This window comes from Schistocerca gregaria, chromosome 2 (assembly GCF_023897955.1).
Source record: "Schistocerca gregaria isolate iqSchGreg1 chromosome 2, iqSchGreg1.2, whole genome shotgun sequence".
Classification (NCBI taxonomy): Eukaryota; Metazoa; Arthropoda; class Insecta; order Orthoptera; family Acrididae; genus Schistocerca; species Schistocerca gregaria.
In genome coordinates this window covers 912,592,871-912,617,750 of record NC_064921.1, presented here as the reverse complement: position 1 = coordinate 912,617,750, position 24,880 = coordinate 912,592,871, and the positions used below count along the sequence as shown (strand labels likewise).

Below are 24,880 nucleotides of genomic sequence, written 5' to 3'. Positions count from 1 at the left end.
AATAGCCTCAGCAATCTCCGGCGACCACCAGGGGACAGACTTCCTCCGAGGGAGTCCAGAAGAGCGAGGGATGGCAGTCTCGGCCGCAGAAATAATTGACGAGGTCAAGACACGGACCACCTCGTCAATGTCACCCTGTGGGAGAGAAGCAATGGTGGCAGCGGAAGTAAAAGCCGGCCAGTCAGCCCTGTTGAGAGCCCAGCGGGGCAGGCGCCCAGAAGAATGACACTGGGGCAGTGACAAATAGATGGGAAAATGGTCACTACCACACAGATTAGAATGCACTCTCCAGTGAAGGAATGGGACAAGTCCGGGGCTGCAAAGAGAGAGATCGATGGCCGAGAACGAGCCATGGGCCACACTGAAATGCGTGGGAGCACCGGTGTTCAAGAGGCTAAGGTCGAGCTGAGCCAACACATGCTCCACAGCGCGACCGCGGTCATCGGAGACAGTCCCACCCCATAGAGGGTTGTGAGCATTGAAATCGCCCAGAAGCAGCAATGGCGGCGGGAGTTGAGCCAGCAGCGCAGCCAAGACATGTCGGGAGAGTTGCCCATACGGAGGAACGTAAACAGAGCAAACAGTAATAGCCGGCAAGAGCTCAATCCTGACAGTGACTGCCTCTAAAGGCGTCAAAAGGGGTACTGGTGAGCTACAGACAGAGTGGTGAACAAAGAGGCAAACTCCACCTGAAGCTCGTTGACAGTCAGCGCGGTTCTTATAGTATCCCCGATAACCGCGAAGGGCAGGGGTCCGCATTGCTGGAAACCAAGTTTCCTGAAGAGCAATGCACAAAACAGGGGAAACACTCAGAAGCATCCGGAGCTCAGGCAGGTGGCGGAAATAACCGCCGCAATTCCACTGGAGAATGGAAGCAGGAAGGGACTGGGAGGGCGTTAAGTCGACTAAGAGGCAGACGGCGCCGCAGAGTCAACGGCCGCCACCGAGCGAGAGTCAGCTGTGTCCATAGGAGAGGTCGAGGGTTCCGTGAGGGCGAGAACCGCGGCAGAGGCGAGGATCCCCACCACATCCCCAGAGCCAGAGCTATTGACAGCAGGCGGTACTGAAACTGCCGGAGCGTCCTTCTTCTTGGACACGTTCCGGTCCTTCTTCTCGCGTCTGTCCTTTGGCTTAGAGGGCTGGGAGAGTTTCTCTGAAGGAGCGTCGGAGGCTGACGACGACGCAGAAGCCCTACGACCAGCAGGTGGATGAACCTTCAGCCACTGGCTGACATCCGGCGGGGTAGCAGAAGAAACAGAAGAAGGGAGGGCCCCGAGGGACCCCTTCCGCGAGAGAGGAGCCGGCAGAGACGACGCCGGCGGAGACGACGCCGGCAGAGAAGGGGGAGGGGGAGGGGGAGGGATCGAGCCCCCTGGTTTTGGAGCAGATGTCACTCCTGAAGCATGTGCGGGGGGAGTGACAGAAGGGGGTTTGCCCCCAACTGCTAAGGGGGCAACAGAGGAAGGCTTGCCCCCAGACACGAGGGGGGCAGACAGAGATGGACGGCCCCGAGGGCCAACTGAAGGCGGCACAGAGGAGGCGACAACTGCCGCCCGCGAGGGCGACGATAAAGTAGCTGCAGCATAAGAAGTGTGAAGAGGGACAGGATGCAACCTTTCAAATTTCAGTTTTGCCTCGCGATAAGTAAGCCGGTCCAGGGTCTTATATTCCATAATCTTCCGCTCCTTATGAAGAACGGGGCAGTCCGGCGAGCATGGAGAGTGGTGTTCTCCACAGTTGACACAGACAGGCGGAGGCGCACATGGAGAATCAGGATGAGAGGGGCGTCCGCAATCTCGACATGTGGCGCTGGATGGGCAACGGGAGGACATATGCCCAAACTTCCAGCACTGGAAGCACCGCATCGGGGGAGGGACGTATGGCTTGACGTCACAACGGTAAACCATTACCTTGACCTTCTCAGGCAATACAGCACCCTCGAAGGCCAAGATAAAGGCACCGGTGGCCACCCTGTTGGTCTTGGGTCCTCTGTGCACACGACGGACAAAATGCACACCACGTCGTTCCAAGTCAGCTCTCAGCTCGTCATCGGACTGTAACAAGAGGTCGCGATGGTAAATAATCCCCTGGACCATATTTAAGCTACTGTGGGGAGTGACGGTAACAGGGACGTCTCCCAGCTTATCACACAAGAGCAACGCCCATGACTGGGCTGGGGAGGACGTCTTGAGGAGGATGGACCCATTCCTCATTTTAGACAAACCCGCCACTTCCCCAAACTTATCTTCCAGGTGTTCCACAAAAAACATAGGCTTTGTCGAAAGAAAGGAGTCACCATCAGTCCTGCTGCAGACAAGGTATTGCGGTACATAAGGCTCCTGCTTGGCACTAGATCTGCGTCCCTCCCATGGCGCAGCCAACGAGGGGAACGACTGAGGATCATATTGTGCAGCATCGAATTCAATTTTGCCTCGCTTAGAGACGCTGGTGGCAGTGCGACCACCAGCTTGGCGAGATTTATTGCGCTTCATTGCACCACATCTGCCCAGATGCCACCTACCCCGAACGAGGGCTCTCCCCAAGGGCGCCACCCAGCCAAAGCAACGGGTACCTGGCCGATATCCCATTGCCCGGAGTCCCCGTGCCCCAGACAAGATGGGCACATACTCCTTGGCATGCATGGGGAGGAAACAGCTCTGGCATCTGTAGTGCGATCCCTGTGTGGTCAGGGGGCTACCACCAAGAGGGTACATGACGACCCCACCACAACGGACTGGCTACCGTGCTGGATTTTAGGTGTTGAAAGGGTCCACAGTTGCCGTGGGCGCTAAGAAGGGGATTGCGCACAAGACGAGGAGGCAACCCAGAAGACATGGGGTGTAAATCCCTCCACACGACAATAGATAGCATGCAAGATGGGGGTGCACGATGGACCAATAGAAAAACACCACGTAAGGCGTCCTTCCCCAAATGGCACGCACGAACAACGGAAATTTTGAAAATGGCAGGTCAAACCCAAGTGGGGACCATCACATAAGGCCGAAACTATGAAGACTCCTTTTAGTCGCCTCTTACGACAGGCAGGAATACCGCGGGCCTATTCGTACCCCCGAACCCGCAGGAGGGGAAAAATGACTGCCTATATGCCTCTGTATGAGCCCTAATCTCTCTCTTATCTTATCTTCATGGTCTTTCCGTGAAATATAAGTTGGCGGCAGTAAAATTGTACTGCAGTCAGCCTCAAATGCTGGTTCTCTAAATTTCCTCAGTAGTGATTCATGAAAAGAAAGCCTCCTTTCCTCTAGAGACTCCCACCCGAGTTCCTGAAGCATTACCACAACACTTGCGTGATGATCAAAACTACCAGTAACAAATCTAGCAGCCCGCCTCTGAATTGGTTCTACGACCTCCCTCAATCCGACCTGATAGGGATCCCAAACACTCTAGCAGTACTCAAGAATAACTCGTATTAGTGTTTTAGAAGCGGTCTCCTTTGCAGATGAACCACATCTTCCCAAAATTACTTCATACCGCAGTGCAATGTTGCGCCCAAATATTTAATCGAAGTGACTGTGTCAAGCACTACACTACTAATGGAGTATTCAAACATTATAGGATTCTTTTCTTATTCGTCTGCATTAATTTACATTTAGAGTTAGCTGTCATTCTTTACACCAATCACAAATCCTGTCCAATCATCTTGTATCCTCTAACAGTCACTCAACGACGACACCTTCCCGTACACCACAGCATCATCAGCAAACAGCCGCACATTGCTATCCAACCTATCCAAAAAATCATTTATGTAGATAGAAAACAACAGCGGTCCTACCACACTTCCCTGGGGCACTCCAGATCATACCCTCACCTCCGATGAACACTCACCATCGAGGACAACATACTGGGTTCTATTACTTAAGAAGTCTTCGAGCCACTCACATGTTTGGGAACCAATCCCATATGCTTGTACCTTAGTTAGGAGTTTGCAGTGGGGCACAGAGTCAAACACTTTCCGGAAGTCAAGGAATATGGCATCCGTCCGATACCCTTCACCATGGTTTGCAAGATATCATGTGAAAAAACGGCGAGTTGCATTTCGCAGGAGCAATGCTTTCTAAAGCCGTGCTGATGCATGGACAGCAACTTCTCTGTCTCACGGAAATTCATTATATTCGAACTGAGAATATGTTCGAGAATCCTGCAACAAACCGATGTTAAGGATATTGGTCTGTAATTTTGAGGATCCATCCTTCTACCCTTGTTACATACAGGCATCACCTGCGCTTTTTTCCAGTCGCTCGGGACTTTACGTTGGGCAAGAGAATCGCGATAAATGCAATCTAAGTAAGGAGCCAATGCAGTAGAGTACTCTCTGTAAAACCGAATTGAAATCCCATCAGGACCTGGCGATTTATTTATTTTCAACCCATTCAGCTGCTTCACAACCCCAGGGATGTCTATCACTATGTCCTCCATACGGGAATCTGTACGAGACTCAAATGGTGGTATGTTTGTACGATCCTCCTGTGAGAAAGATTTCTCAAATGCTAAATTTAATATATCAGCTTTTGTTTTGCTGTCTTCCGTTGCCAGGCCAGACTGACCAGTGAGTGACTGGACGGTAGCCTTCGACCCGCTTACCGATTTTACATAAGACCAGAATTTCCTTGGGTTTTCAGCAAGATCTTTTGCTAAGGTATGACGGTGGTAGTGGTTGAATGCTTCGCGAATCGCTCTTTTTACAGCATCATGAATCTCTACTAACTTTTGCCTGTCCTCATTCTCCCGATCTTTCTTGTACCGCAAGTGCAACTGCCTTTGCTTCCTGAGCATTCTCTGAATTGCGCTGTTAAACCACAGTGGGTCTTTTCCATCCCTAACCCACTTTTTTGGCACATACTTGTCCAATGCGTGATTTACAATGTGTTTAAAATTTGCCCATAATTCTTCCACGTCCATTGTACCAGAAGTAAATGAAGTCAATTCATTTACTAAGTGGGAAGCTAACAACTGCTTATCTGCTCTTTCTAGTACAAATACTCTCCTAGCCTTCTTGACCGACTTTTTAACTTTCTTAACCATAGTCGTAATGACAACATCATGATCACTAATCCCTGTCTCATCACTGACACCATCAATGAGGTCTGGTCTGTTCGTGGGTACCAGATCTAAAATATTTCCATTACGCGTTGGCTGTCAATTTAGCTGCTCAAGACAGTTTTCGGATCATGTGTTCGAAACTAATTCACACGACGGCTTGTCTGTACCACCTGTAATGAAACCATAGACATCCCAGTCTATACTAGGTAAGTTGAAGTCGCCTCTGACTAATATAGCATGACCCGGGTACTTCTGCGATACAGAATGTAGACTCCCTTTGAATGATTATAGAACTGTCACGGTGGAACCTGGTGGCTGGTAATAACATCCCACAATTAACTTATTTCCCCTAGCCCTGTTAGACGTGTCCAGATAACTTCACAAACACACACTACTTAGACCTCTGTAGACACAATATTTTTGTCAACTGCAATGAAGACACCACCTCCTATGGTGTCTAATCTGTCTTTCCAATGCACATTCCAACCCTAAATATTTCAGAACTTGGTATCTCACGGTTCAACCAGGTCTCGAGCCCGAGAATAACTTGCGCGCCACACGCTTCCTGGACGGCAGTAAATTCAGGAACTTTATTCCGAACACTCATGTTACGTATGCTACTGGTGTGGGAAATTGGTTGGTAGCTGGAAGTAAAATGTTTGTCCTTACCAAGGGTTAGGTATGTGAATGACAATGGCCTAACACACTAGTGACTGGGAAATGTGCCATCTGCCCAAATGTGGTTACATGTAAGGAGGAGAAAGCGTAGCCCATCAGGAGATAAGTGTTGCAACATCAGAACTTGAATGCCCTCCGGTCCTGGAGTGGATGACTGGGACAATGAGAGTGCATGTCTAAGCTCCCTCATAGTAAAAGCAGTATTGTGACTTTCACTATTCTGGGAGTAGAAAGATAGCATCCTTGCCTCAGCCACCCATTTTAGAGGAAAGAAGGCAGGTGGTAGTGGATGGAACTTGAAATGGGTAGTTCCATTAGTAACGGAATGACACTCAGTGATTGTTTTTGCACTGCAAGTGTAGAAAAGACCAAGACTCATGATAAAAGAAAAAATTTAATATTGTATTTTCTACACAAGTAAAGGAACACAGTTTATTTAAGTTAATAGTTTAAGTTTCATTCACATAATGAGACTTACATAAAAAAACTCTGGCAACAGAATGACATAATTCAGATGTGCATACAGTTCTCACTTATAATGCAACAATAATTAAGCTCGGCCATTTGTTATTAAAGTTCACAAAAATTATAATGTGAAGAGGAATAAATGGGAAACAAAACGGCATAGACGTTAAACGCATTTAACTAATATTTTACTGACAAAATAAAAAAAATAGCTGATAACAGAATGACACTTAACAGTAACGGAATGACACTCACTTTAAAATTACCAGTTTTATTCTACACTGTTGATCACATAGGAAAAATGGTACTTATTCATCTGATCTACAGTAGGTGCAGCTAGTTTATCTACAATTTAGTCTTTTTCTACCTAACATTTATCTTCCTTTGAGTGAAATGTAAATATCTTTCCATTTGCACTTGTTCTTTCTAAGAAATGAAATTTTGTAACCATCTTCAACAGAAATCACCTGCCCCACAAAAAATCTGATCTGTTTCTTCCAGCATAGGAAACCAAAGCAAAATCCCCTTTATGCAAGCCTGTATGATTGATCAGGTCCTGGAAATTTTCTTTGGCTGAGGATCGCTTTTTGCAATTGTGTACAAACCTCTGGGAAGATAGTGAGTAATGCTGGTACTCAAAAGTATACGGAGCGATAGGTGTAACAGCATGGATGGGTTTGGTCTATGCAATTTTTGCAAAGTCCTCGGTCTATGCAATTTTTACAAAGTCCAGAGTCCCAGATAGTATGTGTTTCCCAGCTTTGCAGATATGCCACACTGCACACTTTACAGTTTCACCCATCCCATCCACAACACCTTTGCCAAGTGAAGTGGCAAAGAAGTCCCATGAAATATCTATTCCATAGTTTTCTCCGAAAAATGTCAAGTTGGCAAACAGGAAACACTGCTTAAATTGATTGGCTGCACCAACGCTCATGAATGTGACAGATTCTATCTCTGGATTCATAGATATAGTGTGCTCTACAATCTTACTTAGAAAAGCATGCACTGCATATTTATTATGATCAAGTTCATCACTAATAACAGCACAAGAATATCCATCATTTTGTGAGTCCCAAGCATATGCCACAAACAATTGGCTCTCTGGACTACATTCTGCAGTTGAACAGTATAATTTTCTGCAAAATCTACTTGCACAAGATGTTCTTGTTTGCAAAATTCTTTTGGTTTTCAAAAAATTTTGACTGATGTCTTTTAACAAATGTATGTTGTAAGAATTACAGTAGCAAGTTTGAAAAAGCATCAAGACTCTGACCAACACTACCATAAAACTCTTTCAGAGCGATTCGCTGGTTCACTATTTGCCTTTAGGTCCGTTTGCTCAGCTTCTTCACTAAGTTCTCATCCAAAGAATATTTATCCTTCAAAGATACATTTGCACACTTTCCACATTTGGACATCATGCGAACTTCTTTTCAGTTGCGGAACAACCTCATTTATAGCTTTCAAATGTAGCTTTACATTCTCATGAAAGCGGCAGAGACAAACATTGTGCGGTGTATCCTGAAAGGTGCATACAAACTTTGATCTCAATACACAGAACTTGGACAACTTTATTGGTATGCCTGGGAATTCCTCTTGATATATAGCATGTGCTTCTTTCAAGGTCACAATCATGTACCTCTTCAGTAGTATGGTTTTTCCACTTTCCTTATCCTTCATTATCACATAATCTTTCATTCCAGGAGTTTGCCATGAAGTCTCATCTCAAACTTGAAAAGTACCAACAGCTTCTTCTGTACCTGGATTTAGGCACTGAATCTGATTTTTCACCTGTTGTTCGTTTACTAAAATTCCATGAGCAGCAGCTAATTTCAAGACAACTTTCTTGTTCTTTCTTGGACTTCTAGGTAAACAAGTTTCCACATGTTTAACTGCTTTCCTTAATGTAGCTGGAGGTTTATATGAACTCTTGGTGTAGACGATGCGAGCATAATCACTATTGCCTTTGCTACTGCATCTAACTTTGTTTCTGAATTTTCTTTGATTAAGTTTCTCTTTGCTCCTTAAGTTGAGCAGCAGTTAAAACTTTGCCATTTCAGCCTTTTCCTTTTCCTGTCCTTTCTCTTAATCTCATCACTTAACCCTTTCCCCTTGAGTCATGTCCAGTATTCTCTCATTTTCTCAGCTGATGAGAGGGGCATGATAACAACTGTAAAAATGAAATATCTTGTTTCAGAATTGCCATGGAAACAGTGTAATTGGTAGGAATAAGCCAATATCTATTTTAAATAAAACATTCTGTTCCATATAGTGATCTTCTAACAACACAATACATAAAAATGTCTCATTATTTAGGCATAATACATAGTGACCTTCAAAGATAATCAACATTCTGTTGCAGTACATAGTAAGTCAGTTACTACTTTTTCTATAGGCGATATTGAGGTTTTCTTATAATTTGGTACTGCCATTGCTCCCCAGAGAAACCATAGGTTATTGAAGAAGAAATATGGTTTATCAAAATAATTAACTCCAGTCTACATGTAGTATGCAGCCATTTAGTCATTTCATTGTAATCTTTACAAAAGAAGCTTGTTAAATCCCCTTTCAGAAGTTACTCTTAAGACTCACTGAATATAAGTTTCTTCTCTCTGAAAAGTACATCCTCAGTTTGTGGGACTACCACACTTCCCCCCCCCCCCCTCCCCCAACTTTTACTAACAGTATAGCCAATATACAAAATTGCAGTATAGCCAAAATACAAATGTATTTGACTTACAGCACCTAAGGAATGTCAGGCAAATTCAGTTATAAACTATTGTCATTCCTTTACTCCATTATAAAATGTTGTTTATAATGAATTTTTTTTTCTCTGCTGTGAGGCTTTCATCTAGCTCACAAATCTGTATTTGCATGCCTATTTACAGGATTCTATAAAACTGCATTGACACTGAAAAACAAATTTCAGGCTTTCTTTGGTCTTTGGTAACAGAATGACATGAGATAACAATGAAAAATTAATCATCCTGGGAACTTCACTAATTAAATAAAATCAATATCAGCTATCAAAATGGGCTGGCTTAAGATACTTGTCAAGTTTTTCATATTTTTTTGTTAATAAATTACTTTACAGTGCACTACTGTAGTATTTTTGAAAAAAAAAAAATTTCTTAGAAGCTCTAGAGACTTAAATTTAGACATGTTATAAAGCCATTTGTTCAGTTCCAGCAGTTTTTAACATGAAAATGGAGCTTCAAATTGAAAAATTTTGTGTTTCAGCTAACAGAACTGATAATCAGATTTATAATAAGAATATTTTTAATTTTTAAGGTCTGTCTCCACGTTTTCACGCAACAGCCCAAATGTCTGCAAAATATTGGCCCAAGGTGTGGAGATACCAAGAGGATCTACAATGACATTGCAGATCTGTGGTTAGACCAGTAACCGGGGAATGAACGATGGTTCCTGAAAGCCAACAGAGATCAATCCAAACACCAGAAGATAAGTAAAATTGCACACATCAAAAAAAGTTTTGCTTCACCTCAGTTTCGAGGGATCCAGAACCTGTACAGAAAATCCCTTTTTACTGGACATGGAAACCATACATTGATGTTGTACTACCAAACAGCGAGACCTTCACAGGTGGTTGTCCAGATTGCTGTCACACTGGTTCTTCTAATACCAAGTAGCACATCCTCTTGAATTGAAGCATGCCTGTATTCGTCATGGCATACTAACCACAAGTTCATCAAGGCACTGTTGGTCCAGATTGTTCCACTCCTCAATGGCGATTTGGCGTGGATCCCTCAGAGTGGTTGGTGGGTCATGCCATCCATAAACAGCCCTTTCCAATCTATCCAAGGCATGTCTGATACAGTTCATGTTTGGAGAACATGCTGGTCACTCTAGTTGCACGATATCGTTATCCAGAAGGAAGTCATTCACGAAGATATGCACAACGGGGGTGCGAATTGTCGTCCATGAAGACGAATACCTCGCCAATATGCTGCTGATATGGTTGCACTATCGGTCGGTGGATGGCATTCATGTATTGTACAGCTGTTACAGTGCCTTCCATGACCACCAGCAGTGTATGTTGGCCCCACACAATGCTACCCCAAAACAACAGGGAACCTTCACCTTGCTGCACTCACTGGACAGTGTGTCTAAGGCATTCAGCCTGACCGGGTTGCCTCCGAACACGCCCCCGACGACTGTCTGGTTGAAGGCATATACGACACTCATCGGTGAAGAGAACTTGATGCCAATCCTAAGTGGTCCATTCTGCATGATGTTGGGCCCATATGTACCGCGCTGCATGGTGTCGTGGTTGCAAAGATGGACCTCGCCATGGACGTCGGGAGAGAAGTTGTGCATCAAGCAGCTTATTGCGCACAGTTTGAGATGTAACGCAACGTCCTGTGGCTGCATGAAAAGCATTTAACATGGTGGCATTGCTGTCAGCGTTCCTCCAGGCCACAATCCGTAGGTAGCAGCCCTCCTCCATGTCTGAATAACATTGCTTTGGTTCACTCCGACACACCTGGACACTCCCCTTGCTGAGAGCACTTCCTGGCACAAAGTAACAATGCGGAGATGATCGAACCATGGTATTGAACCGTCTAGGCATGGTTGAACTATAGACAACACAAGCTGTGTACCTCCTTCCTGGTGGAATGACTGGAACTGATCTTAACAGTCAAAGGGACTGTGTCTGTGATAACAATATCCACAGTCAATGTCTATCTTCAGGAGTTCTGGGAATTGGGATGATGCAAAACTTTTTTGATGTGTGTGTTGAAAGAGCTCTGGGAAGGGAGCCAACTAGCTTTTTTGCTGTCCCTGAAAATTCAGCAACACTGTGCACATAACTTTACAATGGATACAGTTCACCATCGTGGGCTGGCATTTAAAAAATGCGGAGAACTTGTCTCTGCAAGCAGATTGTGTCATAGCATGCCTCAGACTACCATGGGAGGGGGCACGTTGCGGCGAGGAAGAGGTGCGAATTATGGAACATTCTGTGACAGTAAGGATAGCATTTGTATGGTATTCAACCTGATCATCAATTCAGGGGAAATAGTGTTCATCGAAAGGAGCTAGTGAGGAGTAGCGCTGCCGGTCAGCTATGGAAAGCTGCCAGTTGGTGGAATGCACAGATGGGATAGGCATTACCAAACAAATGACACAGGTGAAATGGTCATTCGAGTGTGTGTCGGAGAGAACAGACCACTCGAGATGATGAGCAAGCTGACCAGTACTGGTCAAAAACTCAAATCGGACTGATGTGAAAGCAATCCTGAGGGAGTAATTTTGTTTCCTAGTGACAGGAAACAATTAGACAGTACGATCTCAAGAGGAGCTGTAATTCAACCATATTGCATCTGATGTCACAAATGTTCCATTGGAGAATAACCATATCCAACGATTCACAGGAAATAGGCCAAATAAGGAGGCAGTCACTGCAGTGGCTGCTGAGTGCCAGAATTCAAACGTACGCAATAACCAGGTTCAGAGGCTGTAGGATACTGGTCCATTAGTTCGAAAGAGGTGTCGGTATTCACCTCCAATTGGCCAGCAGACTGGTTGTTGCGTCCCAGTGAAACGGGAGTTGGGTTGGCTGGGTGAGGGTATTGTACGGTGACACCGTTGAAGAACAACACTAAGGTGGAGAAGGGGAAGATTTTTTGCCTTTGTCTGACTGCTTAGAATCTTGGAGTTTGTCAGGTGCAGAGCTAGATGTTGGTTGCCTACAAGCGTGCAGAAAGTCCTTTTTGGATTTACTTGCTTCTGCTTGCAAAGCAGGCAATTTTGATGGAGCAGGGGAAGGTTTGTTGGTATAGTGTGCACGCGTAGCAGGTGAAGATTAGGGTGTGATCTTGGAGCTGGACGATTTAACAACTTTGACACTAAACTGGAACTCACAAGTCTGCATAGCCATGTCTTTCGTAGGTCGGGGTGTAGTGAGAACTGCACTATAATTGCCAGAGGGTGGTGTACAATGTTTGCAGCTAGTCAACATTTTCCGAGCAATGTAAGTAGGAACAGGTGTCTCAATAAAGTAGATTGGACATCATGAATGGAAGCAGCTTGATCATCCTTGCAATTGATATACTGAATGTAAGGACGTGGACACTCAACCTCATGAGGATTCCTGCCACAGGTTATGCATCTGACTACATTTTCACGCGTGTGGTTGTAGTGCTGACATAGCAACACGTGGGATTCGGTATATATGGTCTGACGGTAATAGCTCCATAGTCAGCCTTAATTTTTTATGGACGTATCACATGGTTAAAAGTGGCAAACAGAGTGCATGTTGGCACTAATTCTATGACAACCCTTTTCCTGAAGCACTGAACTACAGTCATTCCCCGATCTGTGAGACAGGCAGTTACTTAAGCTTCGATCAAGCCATCAGGTGGCCGAGTGGACCTCTACTTTAACAGGAACTGTGGAGATGTGTTGCATTAAGCAGTTTCTGTGCTTGAAAAGCACTATCTGCATCCAAAAGCAAGGTTCCATTACGCAACCAAGAGCAGGACTTCACAAGACCAGCAATGGTATCTGCACCCACCTGAATAACAAATGGATTAAGTGTTGTGAAATTGTGACCATTTTGGTGCACTTGGCACCACAAGGTACTGGTGGCTTTCGGGCTCACCTCACTGTTCTTGACTTTTTAATTGTTATAACGTCAAGGATAATTTGAATAGTTATTGACTAATTAGTGGTGTTATTGTTACGCAAATAATGCTATGGACACAATTAAGAGTCAAGGGCCTAACTAAGAAGTAGGCCTATGTACAGTTGCAATGGATTTACAAAATTGATTTCTCTTGCTTTATTATGGCACCGTAGAATGTACTATTTATGGCATCTCTCAAATTACAACTTTTGCATTTATGTTGGTGATAATCAAACAGATCACATGTTTCTCTGGCCTTGTGTGGTATGGATTGGAATGAAATTGCTTCCTGTGTGCACAAAGTCTTACATCAAAAATTACTTGTAAAAAGAAACTGATAATGTGGCGTGACAGTCCTGTGGGCAGAACAAAAATAAGGAGGTGATATATATGTGGGTTTATCTAATAGCAAAAGGTTACTCTAAGGAAATAGAACGTAAGTTCTTATTGAAAGGACACTGTTTTATGTCCTGCAATCGTGATTTTGCTCGCACTGAAAAATGAAAGAGGCTAACTGTGTGTGTGAAGTTCCAAAAGATTTAGTTGGTCTCATCATTTAAGCTACACACAGACCACCATTCACGTCGACTATGATGCAAGAATCAGATTTTTGTGATTTAAAGTCAGCTGCTAACAAATATAAGAATTTCACCAACGTGCATATTCCGAAAGCACTGTGGAACAGACTGACTGCTGAATAGCTATGGGTACTACAAGTCCAGTTAACTTTTAATGCAACTGACAAGTTCAGGGAACATTACACCTTGAAAAGGGTCGTGACGCCTCCTAATCTTCAACAGGTTTAGCTGAAAACACCACACTGTGAATTTAGGTTGTCTGAAGGAAAGAGAAGGGATTTAGCTAAAATGATTTCATTTGTGAAAGAGGAGAACAAGTGGTTTCACAAGAACTTTATGAAATGAGTGAAAATGGGCATGATGGCTCTTGTATCATTGTTTATGTTAAAACTATTGTATACAGAACATTTCATTTTCTTCCAATTTTGTATTGTTTTGTTCTTAAACCTAATAATGTTGAACAAAAACCCATCTATGAAAAGAAAACTGTACAGTTTTTTTGTTTTTGTACTGATCCGCTACTTTTATACTGCTATTGTGTAAGTGCTATGCGCATTTTGTTGATTATCTCTAAATCAGTTTTTTGGCACTTGACACATTATTTTCTTATGTGCCACGCGTATCAATGACTTTCCAGACATTATAAGATATTTAGAAAATGTTGCTTTGCTGATGACAATAACATCATAATCATCAATCAAACAGATGAACTGTTAGAGAGAGCAAATGAAATCCTCTACAACTTTTATGATTAGGCAGTATTTCATAAATTAAGACTTAAGATAAAGAAAATAAACAGTATGCACTTCAGCATAAACAGGGAAAACAATTCTGTCACTTTAATCACAGATGATAAATCTATCGATCGAGTAACATAAGGTTTTTGGGATGAGTACTGATTGTTAAGAAAGAACGAATACATAAAGATAAGGGATAAAAGGAATGTCATCAGCACATTTTGATCTTACTGTTTTATCATTAATTTGCAATAGCCAATGCTATGGGATTCTTTTCTGAGGATTGAAGGAACAAAACATGGACACAATTTTGAAACTGCAAAAAAGAGCCATAAGAATAAAAATAAGAAATGGCAGTCAGGCTAATTCTAAACAGCTATTTAGAAAACTGTGTATCCTTAATGCATCATGTGAGTACCTGTAACAATCTGTTGCGCATACCAGGAAAACCATTACTAGAGCACCACCAATAGTTCTATACACTATCATGGTACAAGAGCCAATTTGCACAAACAAACAAAAAATTCAAAACAGTGTTTTCTATCAGTGAATAAAATTATACACATAAAAAATTCAAAACAGCGTTTTCTATCAGTGAATAAAATTGTGTAATAAACTCCCAGAGGAAATGGAAAAGATCACTAAAATATACCTGTTTAAAAAGGCAGCTTCATAAGTAATACAGAATGGTGCTACAAAATTAAAGATTACTCCGAGGATCAGACTAATGGTTAATTATGAAAGGGGATAACTACAACAACCTGTCACATTGCAATACCTGATCATGATGTTAAACTTTTACAAGAAAATCATGAGCCAAGATCTGAAGTGCATGAGGAAACACCCCTGCTCCCATGATGAGTGGCATATTGAACTTGGGAGAATGACAAGACATTATAATTCTCCCAGGTTCAATATGTCACTCATCATGAGGGCAGGGTCTGTTTCTTCAATTTTTCAGATGGACTGACATGAAGACATGAATGGGGAATAAATGAAGGCCTGGTGTCACCTTCCTGAACAGTCTGGTTCAGTGTAAGAGGCACAGCAGCATCTTCATAGTCCATGAGTCACCAGTAGGTGTCCTTAGCATGTGCAGTGATGAAGATCAAGAGTATGTTTAATGCTATAAGTTATCTGAAACAAATTTTCAATAAATCAAAGAATGCTTGAGACTTTTCAGTGGTATGCCACCTCACTTTGTACGCTCATTACAGAGTTACTAAGTTTACAGAATAATAATGACTAAGAAAGGAAGCATGTGAAAACCTGTGTAGAAGGATGTGAATTTTTATTAAAGTGTGATTAGTGAAAACAACATTGTGATATAAGCTTGGGATCATGATATATTGGAATTTTGATTGAGTGTAATAACTGGAATTGGTGGTAGCTGAAAACGGCCCCAAGAAGCCATTGTCACACAGCAGGAAGAAGGCACAAGAAAACAAATGTGAATCATCATGACAGGGGTTACAGGTGTGCTCTTGGGAAGTTTGGAAGGCTGGTGTAAGAATACCAGCAGGGAGAAAAATAAAAATACTGTATAGTTGTCAAGGACACCCTCTACAGATGGAACAGACCAACTCAGTGAAGAAGAGAGAGGAAAAATAGACCACCATAAAATCACATATTGTCAGAGTTAGTAAGTAGGGGAAATTAATTCACATCGCATACTGAGAGTGTCTTCAATAGAGTAGTTGAATTAGGCCATTATATTACAAGAAGCATTAATATATCTAACTTAGACTGTCCAACATCAACCCTGCTGGCCAGAAACATTAGCAGCGGGGTAGATGAGTGCAGTTCAGAGAGAATGCACTGGATGTTGGAAGAGGTGAGACCTGACTCAAATGTCAGCTTCAACTCTGTGGCATGATAAGCTTTATTAACAATGCCTAATTAAGTACAGCTATGTAGGCAGTGATTTTGACTGGTGTTGATGCTGTATACTTTGATTGCAATAATGTACACAGACCTAGATGACGACACATAGTGAGAAAAGTGGATGCCGTACAATATGTCATCACTCCAACAAATGTTGGTAAGCGGAACAATGTGGACTATCTTGTTGTTTCCACCTCAGTGTTGTGACTACGGTGTAGCTAATGACCTCTGGCTTACGACAACAAATTTAGATGATTCTGTGCCTCAGAGAATATTATATTGTGTAACTGGTTAACGTCTGTTGATGCTAGTCAATTGTCAGGATGAGCATTACTGCAAAGGGCATTTGATTCTAAAGCATTATCTCAGGGTGAAAAACACTAAATAAATTACTTTTTCTCTCTTAATCAACATGTGGGCAGGGTGGGTTCTTCCTTGGCTCGGGTACGAGGTAGTATGAAACAGCATTTTTTACATAAGATAACTTTTATTGAAAGATTTGTACAATGGTTTTCTTACTGAATTGTCCTGGCTGGGAGAGCAGCAGCTGTGTCGTTTGCGAAGCCTTCTGCTTGCGTAAGCGGTAGCGTCTGATTACGCGTGGCGGTGTGTATCTCGTGTCGCTGTTTCGCCCAGTTGACTGGAGACGCGCATCGTGAGGTGGCCCGTTTAATTATTGAGAATGAAGTCGTGAATCGGATGGTGATACCTTGGATGTGGCATCCCAGTGTTTCTCTTCTCTATGCGGCCGCATGTGTTGTGCATCGGCCAGCGGAGCGGCGCGGTGGGGAAAGGCCAGTATCCTGGACTCTAACAACAGACACCAGCTTGCCAGTCTTTGGCTGTCAGAGCTTCTTCACAAGCTCACAGGTGACTGCTGATGTGAGGCCATCTCCTTCCCCTCCTCACAAGTCACCCGGGTACGTAAAAATCAGTCTTCAAATACCTTCTAACTTCTGCGAGGCTGCTGCTTGATATTCAATTACAGCGGCGGACTTGGTGCTTCTGTGTATGATGTAGTCCCTTCCTGCATGACGGTCTTCAGCACTGACTGAACTGTACTGGAACTGAAAACTACTGTCGGGCCCACTGCGTCTTGCGTATTTATTTACTTCAGTTCACTGGAGGTGAACGACTTCACGGTCATTGCCTCTTCTGTCACAAGGAAAAAGCTTCTCAAAGAATCTTCTTAACGTCGGTCAATGGCTCTTGGGATGTAGGCGAGGGCCTTTGATCATATGTGACAATTGAGAAACATGTGAGCCGGTCGGGCGATGCCCTGACGGCTGAATCGACATCTTCTGCTTATGTGGGGAGGGCGATGGCTTCTACTAAACGTGCTAACTTGCAAGTGCCGGCCGTTGCCACTGCTGCACTGCCCACTGTTTGCCAGTGTGTAACTCTTCTAAACTAACTAAGTTTTTCATTCTAATTTTTACTTCACTTCACATTGATTCCACTAATTTATTTACCTATCTTAAGTACCACTCAACAATTGCTTATTGCCAGCAGATCCACAACTACTTTGGCATTGTGGTTTTAAGTCCCTTGTGGCACAAAGCATAAACTATATGCTGAACAATATAGCAGCGTTGTGGTGGCTTAGAAATGTAAATTCATTGTCGGTGGTAGTGCCATGTTGATTGGCAGTAGATGTGGTGGTGCGAGCTCCGTGAATTCTGCTAATTGCACTTGAACTTTGCATAATTGCTCTAACAAAGCACACAAACAACTGTACTACAAGAGAGGGCAGACAAGGTTAACAGGTCAAGTACATGCAGATGAGCTTCGAGGATACAGTACCAACAGGTAGGTCTGTGTTACAACTTAGTTAAGCTCCCACTTCCTCGTACAGGCAGTGGGTTCCAGAGTATGTTGTTGATTAGTGTTTGGCACTTATTTTCTCTCTATATAAATCAATGTACCTTGTTCTGATTAGCACCAAAAGGGGCAAACTCCCAAAGTTTTAACACAGTGGATATAACATATTCCACTGAATGGAGAAGTGCAGCTGTTAAGACACTCACCTTATATTTGGGAGGATGTAGTTTGCTCTTTCCTGCCACCCTGATTTAGGCTTTCCAGCTAACACTTGGTTCAAGAATCATAAAAGAAGGTTGTATACATGGAAGAATCCTGAAGATACTAAAAGGTATCAAATAGATTATATAATGGTAAGGCAGAGATTTAGGACACAGGTTTTAAATTGTAGGACTGACCACAATCTATTGGTTATGACCTGTAGGTTAAAACTTAGGAAACTGCAAAAAGGTGGGAATTTAAGGACATGGGATGTGGATAAGCTGAAAGAACCAGAGGTTGTACAGAGTTTCAAGGAGAGCATAAGGGAACAATTGACAGGAATGGGGAAAAGAAACACAGTAGAAGAAGAATCGGTAGCTCTGAGGGATGAAGTAGTGAAGGCAGCAGAGGATCAAGTAGGTAAAAAGACGAGGGCTGCTAGAAATCCTTGGGTAACAGAAGAAATATTGAATTTAATTGATGAAAGGAGAAAATATAAAAATGCAGTAAATGAAGCAGGTAAAAAGGAATACAAACGTCTCAAAAATGAGATCGACAGGAAGTGCAAAATGGCTAAGCAGGGATGGCTAGAGGACAAATGTAAGGATGTAGAAGCTTATGTAAGCTTATCTCACTAGGGGTAAGATAGATACTGCCTACAGGAAAATTAAAGAGACCTTTGGAGAGAAGAGAACCACGTGTATGAATATCAAGAGCTCAGATGGCAACCCAGTTCTAAGCAAAGAAGGGAAGGCAGAAAGGTGGAAAGAGTATATAGAAGGTTTATACAAGGGCAATGTACTTGAGGACAATATTATGGAAATGGAAGAGGATGTAGATGAAGACGAAATGGGAGATTCGATACTGCGTGAAGAGTTTGACAGAGCACTGAAAGACCTGATTGGAAACAAGGCCCCCGGAGTAGACAACATTCCAATAGAACTACTGACGGCCTTGGGAGAGCCAGTCATGACAAAACTCTACCAGCTGAGCTGGTGAGCAAGATGTACGAGACAGGCGAAATACCCTCAGACTTCAAGAAGAATATAATAATTCCAATCCCAAAGAAAGCAGGTGCCGACAGATGTGAAAATTACCGAACTATCAGTTTAATTTGTCACAGCTGCAAAATACTAATACGAATTCTTTACAGACGAATGGAAAAACTGATAGATGCGGACCTCGGGGAGGATAAGTTTGGTTTCCGTAGAAATGTTGGAACACGTGAGGCGATACTGACCTTACGACTTATCTTAGAAGCTAGATTAAGGAAGGGCAAACCTACGTTTCTAGCATTTGTAGACTTAGAGAAAGCTTTTGACAATGTTGATTGGAATACTCTCTTTCAAATTCTGAAGGTGGCAGGGGTAAAATACAGGGAGCGAAAAGCTATTTCCAATTTGTACAGAAACCAAATGGCAGTAATAAGAGTCGAGGGGCATGAAAGGGAAGCAGCGGTTGGGAAAGGAGTGAGACAGGGTTGTAGCCTCTCCCCGATGTTATTTAATCTGTATATTGAGCAAGCAGTAAAGGAAACAAAAGAAAAATTTGAAGTAGGTATGGTCGAAGTAGAGAGGATATAAAATGTAGACTGGCAATGGCAAGGAAAGCGTTTCTGAAGAAGAGAAATTTGTTGACATCGAATATATATTTATGTATCAGGAAGTCGTTTCTGAAAGTATTTGTTTGGAGTGTAGCCATGTATGGAAGTGAAACATGGACGATAACTAGTTTGGACAAGAAGAGAATAGAAGCTTTCGAAATGTGGTGCTACGAAGAATGCTGAAGATAGGGTGGATAGATCATGTAACTAATGATGAGGTATTGAATAGGATTGGGGAGAAGAGAAGTTTGTGGCACAACTTGACTAGAAGAAGGGATCGGTTGGTAGGACATGTTTTGAGGCATCAAGGGATCACAAATTTAGCATTGGAGGGCAGCGAGGAGGGTAAAAATCGTAGAGGGAGACCAAGAGATGAATACACTAAGCAGATTCAGAAGAATGTAGGTTGCAGTAGGTACTGGGAGATCAAGAAGCTTGCACAGGATAAAGTAGCATGGAGAGCTGCATCAAACCAGTCTAAGGACTGAATACAACAACAACAAATTATTTCAGGCAACTGCGGGGATGGCTACTTCATCAAGTCCCATCCTCAAAAAGAAACTTATGTACGGTATTGTATTCTGTGTGTGTGTATTTTGAGCTATTTAGTTTCATTGATAATTCCTATATCATAGTGAAATGATGCTTTGATGAGTAAATAAATTATCTTCATGAACCCCTGAAAAATATAAAATAACTCAGGAACATTCTCCCCCCATTAGTACTCATTAGGATGAGACCACAAGACAAAAAAGTGTCTTATATCCCTCGCCACAACACATTTAACTGACCTCGAATACCCCCTCAATAGTATTCAATCATGCACAGCCTCATAATTTTAAACTATAGTATGCAATTAACTACAAGGTGGTTGTAAGCCCTCCATTCCAACCCTTCAATGTGAAGTAAATCCACCTGAAATGTTCCTGCACCGTCTCTCAAACACAGAGCCCTACATCATATCTGCCCCCCCCATAGGACCACTACATTTAATTAATTACCTCCCCCCCACACACACACCAACAAAATGAAAACCTAATCAACCAGAGTACACTCAGAACCACCTGTTTTGAGCATAGCATGCTCCACCAAATACTCTCGATAAATCTCATAGATAACATCACTAATACGCTTCAACTGAACTTCGATTTCTCATACTAAGTATCATGCCCGATGGACCTCATAACACAAAAACTGATTCATATTTACAGCGACTGCAAGAACACTTTAGTATCAAATGACATTCAGTTATTTTGTTGGCTGACACGAAGATGAGGAATTTTTCCATTGTAACTTTTCAAAAAAGATAGGAGGAAAAATGGAACTCAGCTCCACAAGATTTATTTGTTGCTTTAATTGACAATGGGCAACGAAACATTGAAGGGACATCAAAGGTGAAATTATTGATATAGAAGTCACCAGAGAATAGGATTTTTTTTTAAAAAAAGTGTGACCGTAAACTCTGCAATGACTTTAACCTCGAGTTAATGTTCACAACTTCTAAAAAATTCGCAAGAGAATAGAAAACATGGAGTGCCAAATCCACATTTAGGGGAATTTCAGATTGACCATATGACTGCCTCATTTCACAACACCGAGAGAATTAAATAAAATTCTTCCACAGAACAGGAAATTATCAACAAACATAAACCCTTAAGAATAGATACAGAACAGCTGAATCCTAAGAAAAAGATTTTCAAGAAAAACTTTATATTTTATAATCATAAGGTTCCAATAAACTTCAATGGGTTAATTGAACCAAACTACTTGAATGACCCACTTTTCTTACTTTACAAGGACTTCCAGGAAAGATGAAAACTGAAGACTGGCCTTAAATAATCATGAAAACTGTAGGATGCTGTCAAGATACTTTCAGAAACTTTTATACAATGAAGAACTGAAGGGAAAATTCCCAAAACTTTTCCACAATATAAAACTGAAGACTCCCGACAGTCAAATTTTGGAGGAAATTCAACAAACTACTGAAGAACTAAAAACCAACAAAGCTCTAGGGAATTACAACATTGTAGCAGAAATGTGGAAAAATGCAGATGACTGAACTGTTAAGTGGCTATAAAAGGGAATTGGAAACATCAGAGAGACTTACCAGATTTGAAAACAGTGCATATTCATACATTAAACAAAAAGTGGACCAAAACAGAGGACAAGAAAAATATTCACTACTAGTCCTCGGCTCTGACCAGTTAATAGCTGCTGTGACACCACATCTGGTGCATATTTTCACAGTTTCGTTTTTATTTGGTAAACCAATCAATGAGCAATGAGAAAACCTCGTTGTAGTGACAGACTGGTTGCAAGTTGTCGAAGCCAACAAAAGTGAAAGCTAAAAAATTTGGTAGTTGTGGCGAACTGATCTGTACCATACCCTGTTTGAAAAACTCACCACTGATATCACGTTATAAATGCCATGTTGCTTACAAAGTTTGCTGCATCTTTCCCACATCACTCGTCAGAGCTGAAAAGCTGATGACTAGTATTGAATATAACTCTTTAACCCAAAATATATGTAGACAATTACTGAGGAATAGGTATCACTCCTCCTGGTGATGTATAAAACTATCTTTGCAAAATAGGTTAGACAATCCAATGGCAGAACAATTAGGGAATACTATGAACGGGTTTTGGAGAGGAAGATTGTGTGTCAAACAAGTATTCAACCTAAAAATCTTTATCAGGTGTAAGAACTTCTTTACGTACATCCTTCCTTGAATTTAAAGATGCCTATGTTGCCATCAATATATACATACACTATTTCTAGAAGAATTTGGAGATGACAGTAAAACCGTGGCAATCATTAAGCAAACTTTGACTAGTAAAATTTCCTAAGTTAAATTTGTAATGGAAATATTGAAACATTTCAAAATTAAAAAAGGCATGAGGGATGCATTGTCTCCATTATTATTCATTTGAGTTTTAAAGAAAGTAGTATGAGTATGGATGAAATGAACAGAAGTGGGAATATATAATGTTGAAAATTGGAAGAAAGAGAGAGAACCTTGAAATTGACTTGTTGTGGAAAAAGCTGGATTACAAATTTCATTTGAAAAACTGTATACATGACCAACATTAAAGACTATGCACTGGGATCAAGACATGGAAAAATTAAGAAACTTTCACTATTTAAATACTTCAGAGAAATAATTCAGCCAAATGCACTGGGCAAAGCAGCTAACTCAAAAAGAAAAAAGTGGAATTAGCGTTTCACTTCAAAAATAAGATGTACTATAAAAATATTAATACATTAATGCAAACTGAAGCATCACAATGTGGCGAGTAACCCAGAAAAGTGGGTGCCTTCATGCCTCTGAATGCCTCGCCATTAACACAGCCAAACAGTTTAATAATTTGGAGAAGAAATATCAAATAACAATTTGAAAAATTTGGGGTACAGAGTATGAACATGGGATTTTAAAATTAAAAATTAACAAGGAAGTGTACGAAAAAACTGAAAAATTGATACAATGAGAAAGTGAAGGGCTGCATTTTATAACCAATTAAAAAGAATGGATAACAAGGGATTGACAATAAAGCAAATTTCATAGGTTATGGAAGTTAAGAAAGATCTACAACAGTTGGGAAAAACAGTCAAATAAATAGAAAACACACAAGAAACCGAGGATTAAAACACAAAAGAAGAGAGCAACAAAGATCAAGAATGCAGACGTACTGGAAAAGAATATGATGCAGCCTAAATACAACAGCAACAACAATGGGATAACTAATAAAGCCAGAATATTTAACACTTGACGACGAGGATATACTTCCAAAAACATACTGAGAGTAAATTTTATATTGCGGAACACATGATTTCGGGATAGTTATATAACAACTATGATATTATAAGAAAATTTTCTCAATTGTGCTGACAAACTGTCAAGAATCTGAATCTCAACAGCTGCTCTATGTTGCCCCTCTTCCATTACGAGCCAACCAACACCTCGAGTATCCAACCGCAAACCAAATTCTGTAACTACGCAGGACATTCAGAGCCAAATGGCAGTTTTGTATTAAAACCGATATTAGTATACCAACAAGGCACCAAAACAAACCGGGAACTTGAAACCAAAAGTTACAGATTCCCGGAAATAGTGAAGAGGAAATGTAGTTGTTACTAAAAATCGAAAGGATAGTAGCTGCGCAACACAGTGATAAATATTGCCGACAGAAACTTGGGTGAATTAGATGACTGGACTTCTTATCCGTTAAACAACTGATAGTCTCAGGTCAAATGAAATCAGAGATTTAAAAGAAATAGCAGTAAGATACAAGAAGCTTCGTTACTTTTTGGTTTACAATCATTTATAACATTTTGGAATATCTGACCTGCTGTCACATTCTCTTCTGGGTCTCCAGTTGAAAGCACACTCTCTGATCCAGTAAGTGTTTTATCTCCATCATTTTCTGTCACGTCTTGCGAGTTACCTAACATAAAAATTACAATCGCTCGTTCAACTTCTTTCTGTTTGTGAATCCATCCACTGCACATTCCACTTTCTTCATCAATACTCACCCGTATTACTCATTCTTCAGCACAAATTAAACGACTTGTAGCCTCCAGTACCAGGAGCGGCAGGTAGGCCTCAAACACAGTAAACGAAAACTTTATTCGACTTTGTTTACAAATGCTTGTGCTATCAGCCAACGATTATTACAGCAGTTAACTGACGACATGTAAACAGATAAAACCATACATGAAACTTCTGTGAGTTTCAGTTCAAGAAGCCAAAGATCACTGCTGCATGAAATCTATTAATGACCGAAGCAAACTCATAATGGACATTCTTGATCAATTTTATGTGATAATGGCTGACATGCGAAACAACATTTATTCGCTACCGAAAATCCTACAAACAAACCCCTAAGAGAATGAAACTTCCTGGGAGATCAAAACTGTGTGCCGGACCAAGACTCGAACTCGGGACCTTTGCCTTTGCGGGGAAATGCTGTACCATCTGTGCTACCCAAGGACAACTCACGATCCAGAATCTTTTTCACGTTGAGACACCTTGTTTCTTTCGTGGAAGAACACTCAATGCTAAAGATGGGACGTCTGGAATTTGTCACAAAAACAAAGCAAAGTAATAAGGTAATGTTTAATAAGAAACAAAAGGACAAAAAAATCACTAAAAGGCCAATTCACACTAGCCGGCAAATCACGTCCCGTCATATTCCGTCAAAA

The 24,880-nt window shown here is 41.7% G+C and overlaps 1 protein-coding gene across 1 annotated transcript in view; it reads right to left on the bottom strand.

Moving 5' to 3' along the window:
• The window catches only part of LOC126335347 (protein phosphatase 1 regulatory subunit 7), a 75,517-nt gene extending 50,934 nt beyond the window's left edge, over positions 1–24,583 (bottom strand). Inside the window, exons 1-2 of the mRNA XM_049998532.1 lie at positions 24,212–24,583; positions 24,025–24,123 (exon numbers count right to left, since the gene is read on the bottom strand). Coding sequence (XP_049854489.1) covers positions 24,025–24,123; positions 24,212–24,224 — 112 coding nt within the window. The 5' untranslated portion in view covers positions 24,225–24,583. The remainder of the gene's footprint in view (positions 1–24,024; positions 24,124–24,211) is intronic.
• Positions 24,584–24,880: the final 297 nt, after the last annotated feature.